General features: G+C 46.6%; 1 protein-coding gene across 1 annotated transcript; it reads left to right on the top strand.

Annotated features, from left to right (window-relative positions):
* Positions 1–49: 49 nt before the first annotated feature.
* On the top strand, positions 50–21,467 carry fam193a (family with sequence similarity 193 member A). Its single transcript, XM_056586428.1, has 24 exons — positions 50–395; positions 1,680–1,754; positions 2,130–2,372; positions 4,442–4,617; positions 4,974–5,141; positions 7,207–7,465; positions 7,921–8,045; positions 9,072–9,219; positions 9,443–9,517; positions 9,811–9,885; positions 9,995–10,104; positions 10,359–10,601; positions 11,168–11,318; positions 11,579–11,728; positions 12,148–12,432; positions 12,760–12,985; positions 13,792–14,139; positions 14,603–14,888; positions 15,638–15,824; positions 16,153–16,392; positions 16,722–17,784; positions 18,357–18,438; positions 18,938–19,039; positions 19,693–21,467. The coding sequence occupies exons 1-23, from the start codon at positions 243–245 to the stop codon at positions 19,029–19,031; spliced, it is 4,962 nt and encodes a 1,653-aa protein (XP_056442403.1). The 5' UTR covers positions 50–242; the 3' UTR covers positions 19,032–19,039; positions 19,693–21,467.
* The last annotated feature ends 124 nt before the right edge of the window (positions 21,468–21,591 follow it).

The raw sequence follows: 21,591 nt of genomic DNA, 5'->3' as shown, positions 1-21,591 counted from the left end.
ATTTCCCAGAAGTACCAGCGGCACGTTTCGTACGTAGGAACGCAAACTCCAGCCCGACGAGGCCAACCAGAGGCCATATTGGAATCTAGTCGGCTTACACTTGGATGGCACTGAGTGTCTGCCGTTCTGGTAGTCTCTAAAAATCATCTTCCAAACTTATATCGGAGTATTCTTACACGACATTCCCCTCAAGAGCCTGCCAGTTCTGAAAGGCACGTTGTCTCCGTGTTGTTGTGGAAAGAATGAGTCCAACCGATGCTAAACGAGGAGCTAAACGTAGGAAGAACAAGCGGGGCGGTGGCAGTAGCTGCAGTACTGTCTGCAACAGCAGCAGTGGCAAGGCCGGGGTTGTCTCGGCCCTATGTTCTCAAGGAACGACAACACCTGTCCCTGCAGTAAGTTTTTTGACATCCGATTGCAGTGGAAATGGGAATATAGCGTCAATGGCTGGTCTGAATGGAGAGGTGAGTGTGTCACGATATCCAGTTTGTGGCAAAGCCAGGGTCGCTGTCCACATATCAGCGACACATCTGAATTTGGGCCTGACATGGCAGGCGAGGAAGGAAGCTAATGAACCTCTTGGCAGCTAGACAGTATTCCAATAGGCTTAGTACACATAATAAGGTTTATGTACGTTGCGTTCATATGGTACATACATAGTTAACGATATGCACGATGTGGTACTGACCTCGTTTTGTTATTCTGGTGTAAGAAGGTGGCCCAGTGTTGTCTTATTTCATTAGCTGGGGCTAGCCTGAAACAACCATAACATGGACACTAAGTGAGCGCTATTTAGGTAAATAAAAACGTATGTTTAGTTGTTCCACGCCTGTGACATCTACTGAACCTATTGAATAGTGACTTGTCGTTCAGTGTGGGCGATGTGCATTGCTACTTACACAAACATTGGCACACAGGAGTTGCTAACGTAAAGTTAAGTCCTGCTGGGCCTTGTTTGAACTTGGGTGTTTTTTTTATGGACTAGACGAACATCTTTTTATGTCTAATATTAAGCATATGATTGCACATTTGGTGGATAAGAAAATTGATTGCAGATTGGTTGGAAATCTATGACGTTGCGTTGTTTGGATATAGCTAGATATAACACTAGGTTAGCATGTTCCATGCTCAATAGCTGTTGTACATGTGTACATACACATCCAAACCTGTGACGATGTTGTCAAAGTTGCTGTCTGACACACGCCCAGCAGAACCTACTTTCGTTTCACAAGAAGATTAGTACATAATAGACATACGGTGGTTTGAATAAATACTTTCATAGTTAAAAGGAAATGGAATAGGTGTACTTAAAATAAGTAAATAGACGCACGTTAAATGGAGCCACAGTTCACCTACATTGCTGGGAGATATGTTATTGCCATGATTTCCCCAAACAATATCGGTACCATTAGGCTATGCTGTTATTTTGTATTTAATGAATATCTCAATGTATTATCCTTAGCCTTCCTCAATCAGTTTAAGATTTACCTATGTGCCCCCCCACTCTCATTTCAAGAGTTGATTTGATGTATAAACAAATGTTGATATCTACTAAGCATTATGATCCTTTTTCCAATATGTGTATGTTGATGCCAATGACTGACAGCTGTCATATGTGTTATAATACATTTCATAAGGTGCAATTGAGTGTTCATGTTGGGGTATTTGTTTTCCCCTAGGTTCCAATGAACAATAGTCTCACACCACAGTTCACAGAGGGGCCAGTCAATGCTGACTTCTCAGGCGTCCTTCAGGTAAATTACTTGATGAGAAAATTCAACAAAAAACGTCCACGATCATTTTTAGTGTGTGGTTTTGAAAACATGGAAGACGTCTGCCAGTATATTGTTATCAGATTTCAAAATGCAGTAAATAGCCAAGATTATTTATAATTAAAATAAATATTTTTTCTTTACTGTTTGACCCTAAGATGTGTTTGGTTTTAGGGTTGTATAATAAGCTGTCCCGTATGTAGAAATGATTTCAGACTGTGCATGTTGATTCTGTTACAAGTTTGACAGAGTTACGCTTTCATTTTAAACAGTGACTACCTGAAGTTAAAGCTAAGATGGTTCTGTATTGTTTCTACCATCATTTCATCAACCCTTCCCTTCCCCCACCCATAACAGACCCCATTCACCTTCGGTCTGAACCAGCGGGCACCCTACACGTCCGGTGACCGATGCCTCTTGTGCCGCTGTGAACGCAAAGAAAGTGTCTTACAGTCTGAGACGGAGGGCTGCGGCCAGAATGGCAGTGACCAGCCCACAAAGAACCCCAGTGCCCTACAGCTGCCCCTGTGGGTCTGTCCTGACTGCAGGCGCACGGTGGAGAAGGAGGACCGACAAACCGCTCTGGAGCAATCGCTTGGGGTGAGTCGCGGCGGCTTATAAGTCTGATGTAAAGTGGTTGCTTTTCACTGCTCCTCTTTGCTTCTTCGTCCTGAATGTAGTTTGATTTAGATATGAAATGCTACTCTGTTTGAAGGGGTAGCTATGTTTAGCATTGCCTTGAGTTCAATTGTTGTTTTTGTGGGTTCTTTGTGCTTTCATGTGTCCAGAAGTGTCCAACTTCATCTTCTTGTTTCTTGTGTGTGAATGTGAAAGTTACCATATAACCATTTATCATACTAGGGATGTAACGGTTACCGGTGGTACGGTAAAGCCCGATAAAAATGTTGTCCTAACAATTACCGTTTTCAATTCAAATAAAATTATTATCTTGGTGGATAACTGCGCTCGCGGCGTGGTAACCGTTTGCTTAAATCCTTCCCAGCGCTTCATCCGAGTCTCCTGAAGTTGCCGCGCAGGCGCACTGTGTAGCCTACAACATAATGTTTTTAAGTTTCTTGAAGTTGGAATCATGGCAGAAGGAGGAGACGACAGCGCTCAAGACATCCATCAGCCTTCTAATAGGGATGTGCATTTCTGGCAAAAAATACTATTCAATGTTCGCTGAAGAGTATTCGAATAATATTTCAATCAAGAACCCCCCACTGCGAACGCACGCACGCAACTCGTATACACACACAATGACACAGGGAGAGGCTTTTATGATTTGTATGAAATCAATTTGTTTATTTCAACAACTGCGCCATCAACATTCAACATCAAAATTATTTCAACGTGGGCTTAGGCAGATATGCCTACAAGCACCGAAAACAGATCGCTATTTATTTTACTGAACACAGCCTGCATGACGGTGAACTAGACACGTCTAAAGCATACCAGCATTCGTAGTGTTGATCGGCAGAGAAATAGTCCGCCAAAGACGTTGACGTCGCTTAGCAACCGAGGACGCTGGGGTTGAAAAAAAAAATATCCCCTTTCCTTGACAGCGGTCATTATATGCTTAGCAACGTTGAATTATCAAAAAGATTTTCACCACCAGAAGTTAACCCTTGTGCCTTTGAGGTTAGAAGTTACACTTTTGATAATATAATATATAAATAAATATAAACTGTTAGACTTTTTTAAACTATTTCAGTTGCGTAGGCCTATCAGTGCTTTCTGAACATATTGAACCCACTTTTAAAAAATACCTTGATAATACCGAAAACCGGGATAATTTTGGTCACAATAACCGTGAGGTAAAATTTTCATACCGTTACATCCCTAATCATACCACTGTGTTTTTCTAATAAGCTGTGCTGTAAAAATCATAATTGTAGGGCAATGGCAGTTTGTCTTGTTGCAGATTTATATGTAATGAAAGGGTAATAATTATTACAAATGTCTAAACATGTTTGTGCAATAAAAAATATTTGTGTAGATACAGGCATTTCCCTACCCCAATATGAGACCCAACTCACATCCATTATATAACATATCATATTCATGTACTATGTTACTGGGTCACAGAACATACCAGCTTAGATATGGACATGCTTGCTTATCTTCAAAGACTTTCAAACCTGGAGGTTAAAACGTCAAACATAAAGTTTGCATTTTACCGCCTAGTTTTCCATAGGATCACTGTGACCCTATAATGTTTTATATTACAGTGTTCGGTCTCATATGGGTTCTGCATTTCCTATTTCTTAACTGTGGCATGTCGGAGCCTTTCTTACACTTGTTGTGGTCCTTTGCATGTGGTCACTCACTGTGAATGTGCTGCATACAATAAGTGATTATTGGTCGACCAGTCCATAATCTATCGTATGTAGGCTTAAATTAATGGGCACTTGTTTTCAATGTCTTAATAACCACCACAGTTACATGCCAGCTCTAACACATACGTGTTAAAGTGGCACGTTTACAATACTGGAAACAGGTTTTAATAAAATACGCTTCTTGAATAGAATCCATATACCGGTATATATTTTATATTGCCTACCAAAAATGGGTTCAAACCCTACAACTCCTTCAACATATAAAGGGTCTTCTCGAACATACACAAGATAAATTAACCTCACCTCTTCTCATATTTCCCCCTTGCTCAGAGTCAGGACTTCCTTTTACACATGCCTGTGGGTAATGGAGGCCTGGTGCAGGAGCCCGCCCCCGCGGACAGACTGACCACTGCAGCGCCCGCCCTACCCATGCTCCCGGCCCCCGACCTCACCACGCCAATGACTGCAGACACTGTGTGCAGCTGTGAAGCCTGCAACGAAAGACGGTCCGTTTCAAGCCATTCCTCGTCTCCCCTTTAATTAACCTTATGTTTTTTTTATCAGATCCTGACTTATAAATCGTAGTGTTTTAAATATTCCTTAGTTAGCATTTTAGCCTTTTATTGGAATCCAATAAAACTTGAAGTTAATCCTTAGACACATGTCAGTCAGGAGCAGGTGAGGGTTAAGCTTGTTAGAATCTCGCACAGGGCTGCGTACAGGTCGACTGCAAACCCTGGGCATTCGGGTTGAGATTAAACCACCCAAGCCACCAGTCTGGTGGCTTGGGTCTCCTATCTGCCTTTATTAATCAATTTTGGAAACCCCTGAATCAAACCCCCTCTGGTTCGGCCCTTTGCAGGGAGATCTCGGCCGAGTCGGAGAGGGAGTCCCAGCAGCTGCAGAACCACTGGTCGGAGGTGAGGTACCTGGTGCGCTGCATCTACCGGCAGACGGGAACCCCTCTGGGAGAGGACCACGACCAGCCGCTGGACAGAGACAAGGAGGGCATGAAGGAGCTTGTGGATAGGTAGGACACAGCCCCCCCACCACCCTATCCTTTCCTCGACGTCCATCCTCTGAAAGCCTATGAACACAACAAGGCCACAAGGAGAGAATATGTGTTAGTACTGCATAAATGTAATGTTGTCTCAGACTAACTTTAGTGATGGGTGTAATGGCCACCATTGAACAAGAAAGGGATACCGGCTGTTGGATGGATGATTTGTACATTTGTTTATTAAGGGATGTTTTTTATGGTTTTCCAAATGTTTTTAAACTGAGCAATATTTTTGACTGAATAATCAAATTGGAGCCACATGTTATTAAACTTCAGTTTGCAGTAGTTTGTCGAGATAGGAAGTGGTCAGTTTGGCATATTGCTCGGTCAGCTCATTTGGGGACTCCCAGCACAGTGACACAGTGACCTGGATGTTTTGGGTCTAGTTCACTGAATGCCAGCTTGACTTGTCAAAACGGGGCCAGCTTGAAACATGCTGAGTAGAAACCTAGAAGAAAAATTTACCAAACATATTTTAGGACTGTGGCATTAACGTATGCCAAATAGAAAGCATACAAACAGTGCAATGTTTAGAATTGTATAAACAAGTTTCACAGGACAATTTGTTCCCTCAGCCACTCCCAACTTTCACCGACGTTTAATTTGTATATGGCTAGGAAAGGGCTGATGAATGTAAGAGAACTTGTTATCAGTTAGTATGTTATGGATTTAGAGGCTTGATAACCTTCAGGGCTCCAGACTGCGACCAAATGGTCGCATTTTGCGACCAGAATTTGAGAGTGTGCGACCGAATTTTCCATCTCGTCACGCATGTGCGGCCAGTAAATTTGCCCTTTTATTTTTTACACGGTAAACGTGGAAGGGGCACGTCAATGAATCCGGAATCTTTAGCAGGCCAATGAGTGTAAGAAGGATAGGGAATGGCCACTGTAAGTGGCTAATGTGTCGAGGAGGAGGGTCCTAGAGATTATCGAGCGTGTGTAAACGTCAGGCGTCCGACCCAACTCGTTTCATCCAAATTGTGCGGGTCACCCGAACCAGTGCAGGACTCTGCTTCAGGTGCCATAAAGGGATTTTCACACGGGAGACGTTTGTCGGGAATGATAATGCATTCTCAATGGAGAGGCGAGCGGGCCGAGAGGATGCTCAGCGTCCTGTCAAGCGGCACGACAAGCGGGCGCACTCCCGTGAAACTGTCGCTTCCGTACTTGTCGAACGCATGAATGCGCAAACCTGGAAACCGTTGGGATAGATGAGATCCTAGTGAAAAAAATAATTCTGGAGCCCAGACAAGCCCAAAGTCCCATCTCCAAATGTAGTTTGTTGTATATGGGGCCAGGTCATTAAAGTAAAGCTAAGCAATAAGAAGGAACTTATACACCATAAACAAACTATAGTTAACCAAACTGCTTAAGGATGTCCTAAGAAGACTAACTTCCATTTGTTTTTTTGTTATCACTGGGGTTAGTCACAATGTCATGGGCAGAACAAAACAAATCACCATTAAACAGTGGTACTCCCATTTCTGTTATAATATGAGGTCATCAACTACAATTAATTTAAATAAAATACAGCTACTTGCAGATTCACTTAACAGAATAGAAAAGGTATGCTTACAAACGACTAGCCGTGTGTATTACTATAAATAGAGTTAGGAACAGGGCAATGAGGAGACACTGAACCTGTAATTCCTGGAGGTAGAAAGTTCAGAATCGTCCATCGTTGCCACATTAGTCAGAAAAGGACAGCTTTGAGCATGTCGGTTGTAGTGGAAGTTCTGTGGAGCACAACAGATATTGCAACATATATTGTGTCATGTCGTTTGTTTGCAATCAGTATTGCATATTGATTGATAAGAGAGAGAAGAAAAGAGAATTTTGGACACAGCCAAATATCTGATCACAAACGGGGCATTATTTGAATCGAGACAATTTTACCTTAGATCAGCGTTCAGCCGACGAATCCTTTTGAACTGGATGGCATGTTTCAAACAGACTGAGGAGGATTGTACTCTGTGTGGCCGTGGATGGACCTCAATGTGTTCTAGTCTTAACATCAACTATTGTTCTCTCAGGCTGTGTGAGAAGGACCCCTACCAGCTGTACCAGCGGCTGGAGCAGCAGGCCCGCGAGTACGTCCTGGAGATGAAGGTGCGGCTGCTGAAGCACCTGTCTGCTGGCTCCAAGGCCGGGGCCGCGGTGGTGGTGGGGTCCGGGGCAGCAGCAGCAGCCCAGGGCCCGCCCCAGGCCCACCAGTTCGTCTCCCTGCTCCTGGACGAGTACAATGCTCTCTGCCAGGCCGCACGCAGCATCAGCAGCTTCCTGCTCACTCTGGTCAGTTGGATATTATTCCCATGCCGGTGATGCTGTTAAATATGTGTACACAAAGGGAAAGTGTTTGCTGTCTGAAGTTAATTAAGTGTTTTTTATTATGTTGTTCCTCTTTTGTCAACCCTTAGTCCCCCATAACTCACTTTGGCATGTTTGTACTAATCTCACCATGCCAGAATTTGGCTCCCAACTCGGTTTATGGTCTCGTAAAAGCTCAAAAAATGGAAAGGTAATCAGTAGACGATGCAATGCGATATCACTCGCAGTACGCTTTTCTAAACTAAGATCCACGTTTTCCCCATCAAATGTCATTGTTCCTCCCCTTCTCGAGGCAGTTATTCCCCAATCCCCGGAAACTAGTTAAATGTCTGCCTCAGTCTCTTGAACCAGCTCTTCTTAGAGCGACTTTTGTAGATGCCTTATCTGGGCCTTCATTCCAATGTCTAATTTGGTTTCAGGAGAATGAACACCTCCAGAAGTTCCAGGTGACGTGGGAGCTGCACAACAAGCACCTTTTTGAGAACCTGGTGTTCTCTGAGCCAATCTTGCACAGCAGTTTACCTGCACTGGTTGCACAGCTGAAGTAAGTCATTGTTCAACTATGGCTCACGTGTTCAGTTCCCAAGAGAAACGTTGTGGTGTCGAGATTTGTTTTCTCTTGTTGGCCTCGAGATGTATTTAAGAGTTGCATCACTTGCCAAATTCTGCTTCGGACGGCGGTAAAAGGGATCAACTGTATAAAGCAACCAGGCCCAAATGATATGGCTCACTGATGTTATGAGAGTATGTCTTTAACTTGCTATAGAGTCCACCCATTTAAATGATTAATTATCAAGTTTCATCAAGGGTTTGGTTTTATAATCTCCACAAATTAACTTTTCATAAAATTCCCTTTGAGCTAGGGTAGGCAATTTTGAGAAACCAGCAGGAGTAAGCAACATTTTAAAATGATCCAACTGAAAAATCCCCCACCTCCCTTCAGGTCTCCCTAAAACCACTCCTGCAGAACACAGGACTAGCTCGCTAGCTTTAGCAATAGCTCTGCCTTGCTCGTGGATGAATCTGATGGGCAATGAGTGCACAGGCAGAAGATTTCATTTTTTTGTTTTTTTTGTCAGAGCACTTGATTTATTGAGTGCCATCTCTAATTAAAGGTAATTTCAACAAAAAAAAAAAAAATCTGAAATATATTTCCTGCCCTAGCTTTAGAAAAGCGAGGCTCATCTCTTTAGTGAAAGTGATGGGTGTAATTAGGTAATTCTCGGGAATGTACGAAGATGACATGCATGGAGCAGATCACAAGGATAACGAGTGACACGTTTCAAGCAAAAATATAACATTTAGTAAAATAGACACTACTGTGAACTGCACGTGGACAAAGATTTGTAGTATCTTGTATTATCCCTTTTTAACCTGTGATACTTGTGAAACATTATATGCAGGAAGCAAAAAATAAATAATCCAAACGTCCCTCATTTCAACGCCATTCGAGTCGAGTAAAGGCATGACCTCATCAAACCGCTGCTGACTCTGTGTCCCATATCCGAAGGCTGTGTACACACCAGCTTCCTGATTGTGCCCCGTGTCTTGGCCCCGTCTCTGCTCCCAGACAGGGCTCGTCCTCTCATGACTCATACAGCGAGGACATGTACGGCGCCCTGCTGGAGAGCTACCAGCAGCTGCAGCAGGACATGGCCGCGGTGGCAGCCAAGTGGCAGCAGTGCGAGAGGAGGATCGATGACTACGTGGACGAGCAGGTAGGCGCCGCTCTATACGCCCTCGCTTCTTGTGATGGCGATTTGGACCGATTTTCTTCCTGTGGCGATGGAAACAAAAACATATCAACCCGTATTTTTTTTTGCTGACATTGGTGTACTGAGTCGATCCGCTTGTGATAATCTAATTAGTGTCATTGTGATATTTGTTGTGGAGGTGATTGAGGTGCTAGTTCAGGATGTCAACATGTGAGATGTCTTGCAGCTGCTTTTTAAGGTGGAGGGTCAGAATCTAACCAATCAACGAACAGAGCCACACAAGTCTTTGATTAGTAAAAACGTAAGATTATAACCTTTCCATGTTTTATTGTTGTGCCCTAGATTGAAATGGTAGCTCCTGTAGTCAAGAGTGTGAGGTAGTTGTTGATTTGCTTCCAATGTTTCTTTCCATATGATTTTGACCTCACCAGCAATGCTATATGTTTAGATTTATGGCTTAAGTAATATGAAACGTTGCATGCAATAGACGTTTAAGATAACACACTTCACTTCTGCTTCTTCTTCTACACAACGCACAACAACACCACACACAAGAAAAATAATGTCCTCCTTATAATTCTTTTGGATTTCCAGACACTGAAAACAAAACAGCAGATGCTTAAAGAAGATTGGGAGTTTTTTAAGCAAAGAAGATTCATAGAAGAGCAGGTATAATATGCAAACATAATATTAGGAAGCTGGTGTGACAAAATCATAGGAAACATCCCATAGTGAACGTGCACGGCTCATAGTTTCTGCTTTGTGTTCCTTTCTTTAGTTAACGAACAGTAAAAAGTCCACTCCGGGGGATAACTTCGAAGACACAATGAGGATGCTCTCCTCTCGGCTCAGCATCCCAGATTGTCCAAACTGCAATTACCGAAGAAGGTTAGTACTGCCGTTTCAAAATCAATAATGTAATCAAAATCCGTGATAGCCCATTCACGTTATTCCGTGTATTGACGTGTTTGAACATAAGCAATAGCAGAGCGGACATGTCCGATTTCAGCGTAGTACCTGTTTTACAGATTGGCTACGTTTTCATCTTCCCACCCGCGATACATGTTCTGCTGATATTCATCCTAGCCAGCCTTCCTTAAAGCCCCCACCGTCCGCAACTAACACTGCCCCCCTCCGCCCAGGTGCACCTGTGACGACTGTAGCCTCTCCCACATCCTCACCTGCGGCATCATGGACTCCCCGATGGCCGAGGACCTCCACATCAAGCTGCCCATACACGGGGAGCCGCCCCGGGGCTACCTGGCCGAGGTGCACCCCCCCAGCCTGTCCTCCGGTAGCTCGGCCTCGGGCTCCAACTCCAGCTCCCCGGTCACCGTCCAGCAGCACCCCCGCCTCATGCTGCCCCAGGGAGACACGCACAACTTGTGAGTCCCTCCGGCCCCGCCCCACTACCCTCCGAGCCGCGTCTTCGAACAGGGATAATAATAATAATAATAATCATACATTTAATTTAGAGGCGCCTTTCAAGTCACCCAAGGCTTTGGTGCGGATGGCTGGGATTGCACCTTGTGCCTCGTGAGCCCAGTTGCAGTGTGAGGGGAGAGTGCTGCAGTGGGCTGCACAGTGCAGACTAGTGCTAGGATTCCAAAATAGTTTAGCAGACGTTTTCGTTTTTCTTATTGTTGCATCATGGTTCATTTTCACATGCCTTTTCCCTGAAATGTTTAGTTATTTAGGTGTTATTGTACCATGTTAAGCGTGAAATAGTTGGATCAGTTGATCATTATTTATAAAGTGACACCTTTATAAAATACGTGGCTGTTCTTCTTTCATTTGGTCATCACGTTTTTTTCACAAAGTTAAACATCCAATAATTATCGAGACCCCTAATCACCCCCCCCCCCGCCCACCTCCCCCCACCCCATCCCCCCCAATATCCTAAGCACAACCCACAACTCTCATGTTTTTATTTCCTGGTTTGCGCCGACAGCATCAGCGACGACGACGAAGGACCGCCGATGTCCACCAAGTTCGGGGACGTGTACGCCATGGGTGCCTACGAGGACCACAGCGTCGTCACGGGCGCCGTGAACGGCCTGCACGCCGACCTGAACGGGGGAGGGGAGAGCGCAGAGCTGAAGGTGAGGGCGGTGACGGTTCACACTCTGTGTTCACAACCTATTTCATGCTGCCGGGGCAGCGCCATGTGGTGAACACATTAAACAGACAAACATGCTTTTGGTGCAGCAAACCTGGTTTAAGAATCAGGTTGGATGATGATAATGAAGATACAAAGGGGAAAAGGCAAGAGAATTATAAGATTAATTGAAGCTGATTATAGCAAGTCAATTAAATATGAAAACCACTCTGAAGAAACCGTCCTCTTCGTCCTCTTCCTCAGGGTCTGAGCAGCAGCAGCAGCTCCTCGGAGGGCGAGGAGGAGGAAGAGGAGGAGGCTGACGGAGGGGGCGCCGGCGAGCCCCCCGGGCGTCCAATGGACCACCCCTCTGGGACGGGCAACAGCCCCCCTCCCTCCTACAACCACCAGCTGGTACGGCCGATCGCATCGCAGCACATCGCCTTAGACTCGGGGTGCCTTTCTTCCTTTGTGAGAGCTGGATAGGAAAATAATCGGGCATTGTTTAGTATGTTTAATGTCTCATCCTGCCTCCACTCACACTGCACGTTATGTTTTAATATCATTAACGGTTCCCATTTCATTCTATTACGTTTTCATGAGCGAAGCTCCTCCCCCTGTCTTTATGTTCGTTTGTGTGTGTGTGTGTGTGTGTGTGTGTGTGTGTGTGTGTGTATACACTCCGGACAGCACCGTTGGTAACCACGCCCTCCCATTACGTTACATCATCACTCCGCTACAACGCATTCAAACCTGCCCAGTGGGATGCGCACCTTCGCTGTGTTTCAGCGGGCCAATCAGTGAGCCCGCTGTGGTCTGTGTTGCGGCCGCAGGTAGAGCAGGCCCAGCACGCCTGCCAGTGCCACGTCTGCAGCCAGGAGCCCGGCTCCACCTCCTCCTCCTCCGCCCTGCACTCCAGCCGCCTCCAGACCCCCGGCCCCCCGCCCGCGTTCGGACAGCAGTTCTTCACGGACACCAAGGCCCCCTCCGCCCACCCCGCGCTCCACCTCTACCCGCACATCCACGGCCACCTGCCCCTGCACAACCTGTCCCACCTGCCCCGGCCGCTGCTCCACCCCACCCTCTACCCCCCCAGCTCGCCCCTCACACACAACAAGGTCAGTGTGTGTGTGTGTGATGTACTTTTTGGTAATTCTTTTTAGGGAACCTTTCAATTTGAAAAAAACGTTAAATTCTCTTATCAGTCGTGTCTTTGGTTTTCTCCCAATCCGGTTTGATCTTCCTCTTCAAACTATTTTTATTTTTACCTCTGTGTATTTGTACTGCTCTTCCCTGTGTCGTTTCTTCTTTTCGCCACAAGGGGTCACCCTCGGCCTAAAATTGACTCGTTTGTTATCATCAGACCAGTGTTGTCTTCACCTGATGGAAGGAGCTCACCCTTAAGCCCTCCACTGACCCCCTGAACCCCACCTCTTCCCTTCCAGCCCCTCCCTCCGGCCCCCTCATCGAACCACTCTGCGGCCAAGCAGCCGGCCTTCAGCCCCTCCCTCCCGGACCACGTCTACCAGAACTGCTTCGGTGCGGCGGGGGGCGGCACCGGGGACTGGAACAGCTCGCTGCAGTGCCTCTCGCTCAAGTTCGAGAACCTGTGGGACGCCGCAGTGATGAAGAGCCTCAACACCTCCATGCTGCTACCAGAGTCCCTTCCCGGTGAGTCCGGCGCGGCGGTCCGCCACCAGGGGGCCCCAGCCACCACATTCATTTCTGAATTAGATTCAGATATTTAGGAGGTTCCATAAAGGCGCTGTATTTATTTTAGGGATCGACCATACAGATTTTTTAGGGCCGATACGATACCGATATTTTTTCATCAGCCTTAGCCGATACGCCGATACCGATATTTAGAGCCGATACTACTTTTTTTTTTGCTCCCTCAATCATAAAAAAGACACTGATAACAAATGTTACAAGTCTCAATTAAAAAAAAGGAACATTTATTGAACTTCAATATAAAAAACTATATTTAACAAATAGTAAAAACAGGTGAGGTAGAACAAGTAAAAAATAAATAAAAAAGGGTTAGGGTTAGGCGAATATCGGCCGCGTATCGGCCGATACCGATACACGTAAAAAACACTAATATCGGCCGATAATATCGGCCGACCGATATATCGGTCGGCGTCGAACCCTAATTTATTTAGGGACAAAGTGCCTAATTCTGCCTACCAATTCATTGCCGTGTTTAAAATAGTGTGTCAAGATTCACATTCATTCCCTGGGTTCTTTGATATTACCTGCCGACATTGATCGGGGCTAAATCAGATGGATGTTAGAAGTTGGGGAGAAAATATTACATCTCGTGCTTGTGTCACAAATGCGGGTTTAGACCTGGGTCATGCATCAAAAGCCACCTCAGAAAGCTAAACCCCTCTTGGCTGAGACTAAACCCGTTAAATGAACGCTCTACCTGACGTCTCTCTGACCTCCATGTGACCCATGCACCCTGCCCCCCCCAGGTGACATGCTCAGGCCCCCCCTCCCCGACGTGCCCCTCCCCCAGCCCACCTACATCGGCGCCCACCGGGACGGCCTCTCGCTGGCCGCTCCTCTACCTCCTCCCTCCTGCTCCTCGTCCTCCTCGTCCTCCTCCTGCTCCACCTCCTCCATGATGGAGGCCAAGGAGCAGAAGAAGAGCGGCGCCAAGAAGAAGTGTCTGTACAACTTCCAGGACGCCTTCCTGGAGTCGCACCGCGTGGCCATGGCCACCTCGGGCTCCACAGCCTCAGTGTCCTGCACCGCCACCACTGTGCAGTCAAGTAATAACCCCACCCTCCACCTCTCATCCAAAAGACCCAACTCTTTAGGTAACGCAAGGGCTACTGTAGGTTGGTGCCTCAAGCTTATAAGGCTTTGAAGGGGTGCTTGAGATATTTCTCCTCTGTACTCTGCTGATAACAATCCAATAGACGCTCTAGAGTATAGTGCTTAACCGCAGATACGGTCTCGGGGAGATTCCGATGTTTATTTTAACTTTTGTTTGCTTGCACATTTCAAAAGTCCGTTTTTTCTTATTGTGTACCTCCCCGTTGTTAATCAGATTACATTTCTTGGTGTGTTCATGTTTATACTTGTATTAAGTACACAGCCCGTTTGGTTTCGTCCGCGGTGACATTAACCACACGGCCGTCTAGCTGTTAACTCTAGTTAAAGCCTTTTATTGTCTCCTAAAGCCTCCACCGTGCACCGCCCTCCTTTCGCCCTGACACTGCGATCGTGACCCTGGTTCTCCCTCTGTCTCTCTCCCCCCCCCACCCCCCACCCTCCCAGACGACGTGTTCCACAGTCTAGGCAAAGAGGACCACCGGCTACCCAGCCCGGTCGCCCCCAGGAACAGCCCCACGGGCCTGGCCTCCCTCCCCCTGCTCTCAGGTCCCAGCCTGCCCACGGCGCCCAACACCCACCTGCCCGCCATGGGCTCGCAGCCCTTCCCGAGGATGCCCACCCCCGCCCCCGGGTTCCTGGAGGCCCACCACCAGGGCCTGTGCCTCTCGCCCGCCGAGCCCCCCGCCCCCTCCATCGACGGCCCCGTCAGTGCCCCGCCCAGCGTATGCAGGTCAGTCTGCTGCCCTCCTATGTTTTAGTCTTTATTGATGATACAGTGCTCTCCTCCTATGTTTTAGTCTTTATTGATTATACAGTGCTGTCCTCCTATGTTTAAGTCTTTATTGATTATACAGTGCTGTCCTCCTATGTTTGAGTCTTTATTGATTATACAGTGCTGTCCTCCTATGTTTAAGTCTTTATTGATTATACAGTGCTGTCCTCCTATGTTTGAGTCTTTATTGATTATACAGTGCTGTCCTCCTATGTTTAAGTCGGTATTTTTTTATACACTGCTCTCCTCCTATGTTTTAGTCTTTATTGATTATACAGTGCTCTCCTCCTATGTTTTAGTCTTTATTGATTATACAGTGCTCTCCTCCTATGTTTTAGTCTTTATTTATTATACAGTGCTCTCCTCCTATGTTTTAGTCTTTATTGATTATACAGTGCTGTCCTCCTATGTTTAAGTCGGTATTTTTTATACACTGCTCTCCTATGTTTTAGTCAGTATTTATTATACACTGCTGCCCTCCTATGTTTGAGTCATGAGTCAGTATTTATTATCCAGTGCTTCCCTGCTATGTTTTAGTCAGTAAAGGAAAGCAATACATGGTTAATAACAGGGCTGGGTAATTAACACACCACAGATATCTAGAAGTATTAAGACAGAAAAAATGAAACTTAAGATTACACTGCTTATTTAGAGCCAGAGATCTGCTTGCCATAAGATGTCCCTGTCTTGGTTCCCCCCCCCCCCAGTGATCCGGACTGCGAGGGCCATCGCTGCGAGGGCAACGGGGCCTACGAGCACCAGCCCTACGACGGGGAGGAGAGCCAGGACGAGGACAGCTGCTCCGAGCACAGCTCCTCCACCTCCACCTCCACCAATCAGAAGGAGGGAAAGTACTGTGACTGCTGCTACTGCGAGTTCTTTGGTCACGGAGGGGTAAGAGGCGCTCGAACGCAACTCCTTTTTATGTCACGTCAGGAGGGTTTGTTTCAGCCAATCAAACAATTCCGCTTTATCTTAAATAGTGGTAGTATTGCATATCAATATTAGTGTTTTTCTTTTATTTTTTCCGTATGATTCTTAACAATCCGTACAAAAGATCAATAACATATAATAATTAAATAACCGCCTATTTGTGTACATTTAGTTTCATAAATCTAAATGTAACACGAGGAAACCGAGGGATATTATCGACACTGCCGACGGGTCATTTACCGATCCCTGGCTGACCTCTGACCTGCGTCTGTCCCTCCCCCCCCCCCAGCCCCCGGCGGCCCCCACCAGCCGTAACTACGCCGAGATGCGGGAGAAGCTGCGCCTGCGCCTCACCAAGCGGAAGGAGGAGCAGCCCAAGCGGGAGGAGCAGCAGCCGGTGGTGGAGCGGGACGGGGGCGTGGAGGACCACCGGCGCGTGGAGGACCTGCTGCAGTTCATCAACAGCGCCGACAGCAAGCCCACCTCCAGCTCCAAGGCGGCCAAGAGGGCCCGGCACAAACAGAAGAAGGTGGGGGTGGTGTTTTTTTTTTTATCGTTCGCTAGATCGAACCCCCGTGTGTCGCGTGTTTGTTTTTCAAGGTTTAAATCTCTGTTATGAAGGTGTTTGTTTTAATAGACACTGCCTCTACCGTTTGCTATGTGTTCACTTGTTTACTGTTCATCCTAACTAGATTTCTATATTTAGTGTCTTATTTTGCACATTTGTATTCATTTTCATATTTCTCCTTAATTGAGCTTTTTGCATTTTGTAATTGACCCACAAAATGAGCTTACAAAGTGGCTTTGTAAAAATAACCTCCTAATGGTTCTTGCCCTCTGTGACCCGTTGCGTGCCAGCTGGAGGAGAAGGCCCGGCAGGAGGTGGAGGCCCGCGAGCGCGAGGAGCAGCTCCTGGAGGACGAGCGGCGGCGGCGGCAGCAGCAGGACGAGGAGGAGGCGGAGCTCCAGCGGGAGCTCCTCCGGCTGCAGGAGCTGCAGCACCTGCGCGCCGCCAAGAAGAAGCGGCGGGAGCGCGCCAAGGAGAACACGGCGCCGCCGCAGAACAGCCCGCAGCCCCTGAGGCAGACGGCGCAGAACGTCCTGGAGAACCTCCACAACGGCAAGTCGCAGCTCCTCCACGGGCTCATCCGCCTACCCGGCCACAAGGAGCCCCGCTTCGAGGCCACGCCCCCGCCGCCACCGCCGCCGCCGCAGCTCCACAAGCAGCACATCCCAAAGAGCCCCCGGGAGAAGGCCACGCCTCCGGCCCCAGGCTCCCTGCCCTCCCTGCCCGCCTCCCCGCTCCTCAACGGCACCGCGCCGGCGTCGCACCCGGAGCTCCACGGCAAGGCCCAGGTCCGCTCGGCCTCCCGGACGGCGTGCTGCGAGGCGGCGGTCCGGAAGACGCCGGAGAAGCCCCGGGGCTGTGACGCGGCCGGGCCGCTGACCAACGGCACCGCGCCCGCCACCTCCGCCGCCGCGCCCCACACCAAAGCAACGCAACCCAGGGCCGCCGCGGAGGCTCTGACCCCCCTCCCCGCCGCGGCCCAGCCCGGAAGAGAGGACCCGCAGCAGCTCCACCACCAACACCATCACCTCCTCCACCACCACCACCGGGTCGGCAGCGGGAAGAGGCAGCACCAGAGCCACGCCCCCCCAGCGCCGCCTCCTCCTCCTCCCCCTCCTCATCAGCCCCATTACCCCCAGGTGAGGGAGGAGAGAAGGAGCCCACCTGTGTTGAACCACCGCCACCACTCATCCTCCTCCTCATCGTCACCCCCGCTGCCGCCGCCGCCGCCGGCCGGCCAATCGGAGCAGCCCCAGCAGAACGGCAAGCCCCCCAAGGCGGAGTCGCCCCAGCCCAAAGGCAAGGCCAAGAAGAACAAGAAGAAGAAGGGGGACAAGATGAACAGCTCCATTGGTGGGTGACCTCACTGCCTGGTTTGGGACCTCTGCCTGTTTTTTGTATTACTTCAGACAGGCGGTATAGGGTCTTGTTTGCTTGTTTTGTATTACTTCAGTCAAGCGTTTAGGGTCTTGCTTGCTTGTTTTGTAGTACTTCGGGTCAGTCGGCATAGGTCTCTTGTTTGCTTGAATATGTCATTGATCGTTAGATCAGAGATGAAGTTCAAAAAGTTTGACTGACCCCTTTTAAACTTTATTCCAGTTACGCCATAGCTGGGCATCACAAATTAAGGCTAATCCCTTTATCCGTTTTGATTTTCTTGTTGTCGTGATTAACAGTAATCAGCAGTTCAGCATGACATTTTAAATATTGAAGGAATTTAATGATTTCAGGATATTATTTTTATTTTTACAAAGTTATTGTTAATCCAATTAAGACAGTGGGTATAGATCCTTTCCTGGTAGCTTTTTTCTGTTTACTGGCCTAGGTCTTAATGCTCGTACAGTACAATTATCACAGCAATGTGAAGTATGGCATTTCAATTAGTCTGTTTGTTTCTCATTGTGTGGCACATTCTCTCATTCCAGACGACGTATTCCTGCCAAAAGACATCGATCTGGATAGCACTGAAATGGATGAGACTGAGAGAGAGGTTGAGTATTTCAAAAGGTATGTTCGGCCAAATGCTTCCTCGTATAACTGAGATAGTCATTTGAAATCGAATGGTGATCTGAAAGTTGCCGGAATTAACCTCAGACAGGGAAATGTGATCACTGCCAGGAGAGTTCATAATGTTTTATTTCAACCGAAAGTGTATGCAGAAGAATGACCAAAACTAAATGCTAAGCTAAAAAACAATGCAAGGAAATGAAAGTACATGATGTTAGTTATGCGGAACAGCGGATGGTGAAGTATTTGAGGGAGAATGATCTAATAGATAAAATAAGAGTGAGATTCGGAAACTAGTGAGGAGTCTGGTTCATATACCATCATAGCTGGTATAACGTTGGAAAAATAGAAGATAAGACGTCCATCAGGCGCAAGTGCCTAAAGAAGAAGAGGAATGCTTCGACATCCCATTCATATTCCTGCTGCACGTGTATGTGCAGCATACACGTGTATATGCAGCATACACGAGAGGTTCTGACCTCTCTGTCTCCCCCACCAGGTTCTGCTTGGACTCTGCCCGTCAGACCCGCCAACGGCTTTCAATCAACTGGTCCAACTTTAGTCTAAAGAAAGCAACGTTCGCCGCACACTGAGGACGTCTGTGAGTGACTTATGGCTGTGTGACGTTATCAGCCCCCCCCCCCCCCCCCATGGCCGGGCTCGCAACCCCACCCCTCACCTCTTGTACCCCCAGACACCACACCCCACACCATTCTGGCCCATCCGTCGTGCCCCGCCCTTCTTTTCTGCTGTGCCCAAATCACACACACACGCTGCCTTGCTTTGCTCCCGCCGCTGCTTCGTGGGCCAGCCACACCCTCCATCGGATTGATCTTGAAAAGAAAAAAAAATACACAAAAATTATGCGATAAGAAAACGATTATTATCGACACACAAAAAAAAACATGAAAAATCTGCTACCTTCTGATGAATTTTCCTTGCGTGCTTGTGTGCTTTTCAGTCCAAATAGGGGGTCGGTGTCTCTCTCTCTTGCTCTCTATCTCTCTATCTCTCTCTCTCTCTCTCTTGACCGAAAAGCCATGTTCTGAAAGTTATCGTTTCTGACATTGGCTGATCTGTAGTCAAAAGTGCTAACTATGTTTGGATGGAATCCTTCCAAAATAAAAGAGACACAGACACATTGTTGTAATAATTAAAAATATGAACATATATATATATATATATATATATATATATTAAAATGATACTTGATTTGTTGTGGCTCACTACCCTATTGTTTCCAAATGTTTCTAGCATGGCATCTCCTTTGACAAGGGAATGGGCTGGTTCGCTGGTCTCCTCTACCTGCCTCCCAGCCAGCTTAACTTAAGAGAGAGGTGGAAGACTCAATACTTGACTGTTTTTTTTTTTTTTTCTTGGTTCACTTGACAAACTGTTCAGTTAATGTACCAGTTACAAAAATGATTTAAATTTTTATTTGTTTTGTTTTATTTGTTTTTGGATTATTATTATTATATTGTTATTATTATTATTATTATAGCCAGCTTGTATCAGAATACTTTCAGAATGGAATTCACGCTATCAATCTGTTATAGAGTGTATATTGTATTAACACTGAGGCCAGACTGGCTACCTTTTAACATATTGTTAAGTAATATTAAATCTTGTCTTTCTTTTTTGAAAGATGGAATACAAGTAGTATAGCAGGATACGTGTCTTGTGTCAAACCTTATTTCCAGCACACGTTGACAATAAAAGGCATGTGCACTTTAAAGAGCGCTCATATTGAGACGGTGACGAGCTGTTGATACTGCACACGGGGCCCACTCCACTTTAGCCCCTTTTCTCGGGTTCATTGCTGTTGACGAGGGAATCGGGCTTTAAAGTTCAGTGTTTAGCAAAGCACACATTTGTTGTCCGACCGCAGCACTGCTCACACCTCATTTGGTCATGTATATGTGTGTACCGGTGGCTCCTATGATGTATTAAAGTAGTATATACTGTAGATGCCACCCTTACACACATGTATAAAACATGTGGTCCTTGTGTGAAGTTTTAATTTTTTGGGATTAGTAACGCATTCAATTACAGTGCAATTTCTTATTGGTAACCTGATTTGTTGAAAACGATGACGTTACAATGACAAAGCATTCTTCTCTAGGAGTGAGTCAGCTGTTTTAAAGTTTTTCCCTTTTGTTTCCAGCAGCCCTTTAAGAAGGGAATTTCACCGAGAAACTACCAGACTTAATTAATTAGAGGAAATGGTGGAACACACTATGCTCTCAGAACAAAAGGTTTTGGTCTTGTAAGAACACACAGTGTGAGTCATGGTTAAGATCAGGTGTGTGTGTGACAAGGATCAATCACTTGGGTCACATGTTATACGCCAAATTAATTTTTAGGGCTTGGGTTGATAAGTGGGTCACGAGTAGATCGTTTTGAATGAATTAAATACTTTTAGAATAAAGTAATTATGCTTCAATATTTAATTATATCCTATAAATTACGTCATGTCTCATTTTGCTGGGTTATTTCGAAATGTTGACATCTGTCTTGGTAGAAAAACACATTATGGCGCAATAGACCAACATCATTTTCAGTCTTGGCAGACTGTCAATGATACGGGGAATGATACTACAGCATGATTGTACGGGTACAATGTCCTCTAGGTTTATAGACCAATTTGGAGGGGTTTTTACTTTTGGACTTCCCATGGCTGTCTGGAGCTTGTAATTAGCAATGGGAACTTTTTGATTGTCGGTACCCTGAAGCATTTCAGGATCATATTTCCATCCATCGTGGAACCCCTCCCCCTTACTGTCCTCCCTGGGATATGGCAAGAATGTATACAACCAAAGTCTATATCCATAGACTACATCAGTTTACAACCAGCGTCAGCCATTGAAGTTGGACGGCTGCTCTAGGGAATTCCCTGGTGATTACAATGTTCAAGCACAACAGTCCCCTTTTGTGGTGCTTGTAGGTCTACAGTCAGCTACAGGAACTGATTTTACCACCAGTCATCTGACTTATATTTATAACTTTCAGAAAGGTCCAACAGCCCCAGAGTGGAAATGTGTGACCCACTTTGTTTCCATGACTATTTCCATGGCTGTTGGGGAAGGTGAGTGAATGAGACCCGGTGGGTGGGCTTTTGTGTGTGTGTGTGTGTGTGTGTGTGTGTGTGTGTGT

Source organism: Gadus chalcogrammus, chromosome 3 (assembly GCF_026213295.1).
Source record: "Gadus chalcogrammus isolate NIFS_2021 chromosome 3, NIFS_Gcha_1.0, whole genome shotgun sequence".
NCBI lineage: Eukaryota > Metazoa > Chordata > Actinopteri > Gadiformes > Gadidae > Gadus > Gadus chalcogrammus.
This window is presented reverse-complemented; position numbering and strand designations above follow the sequence as displayed.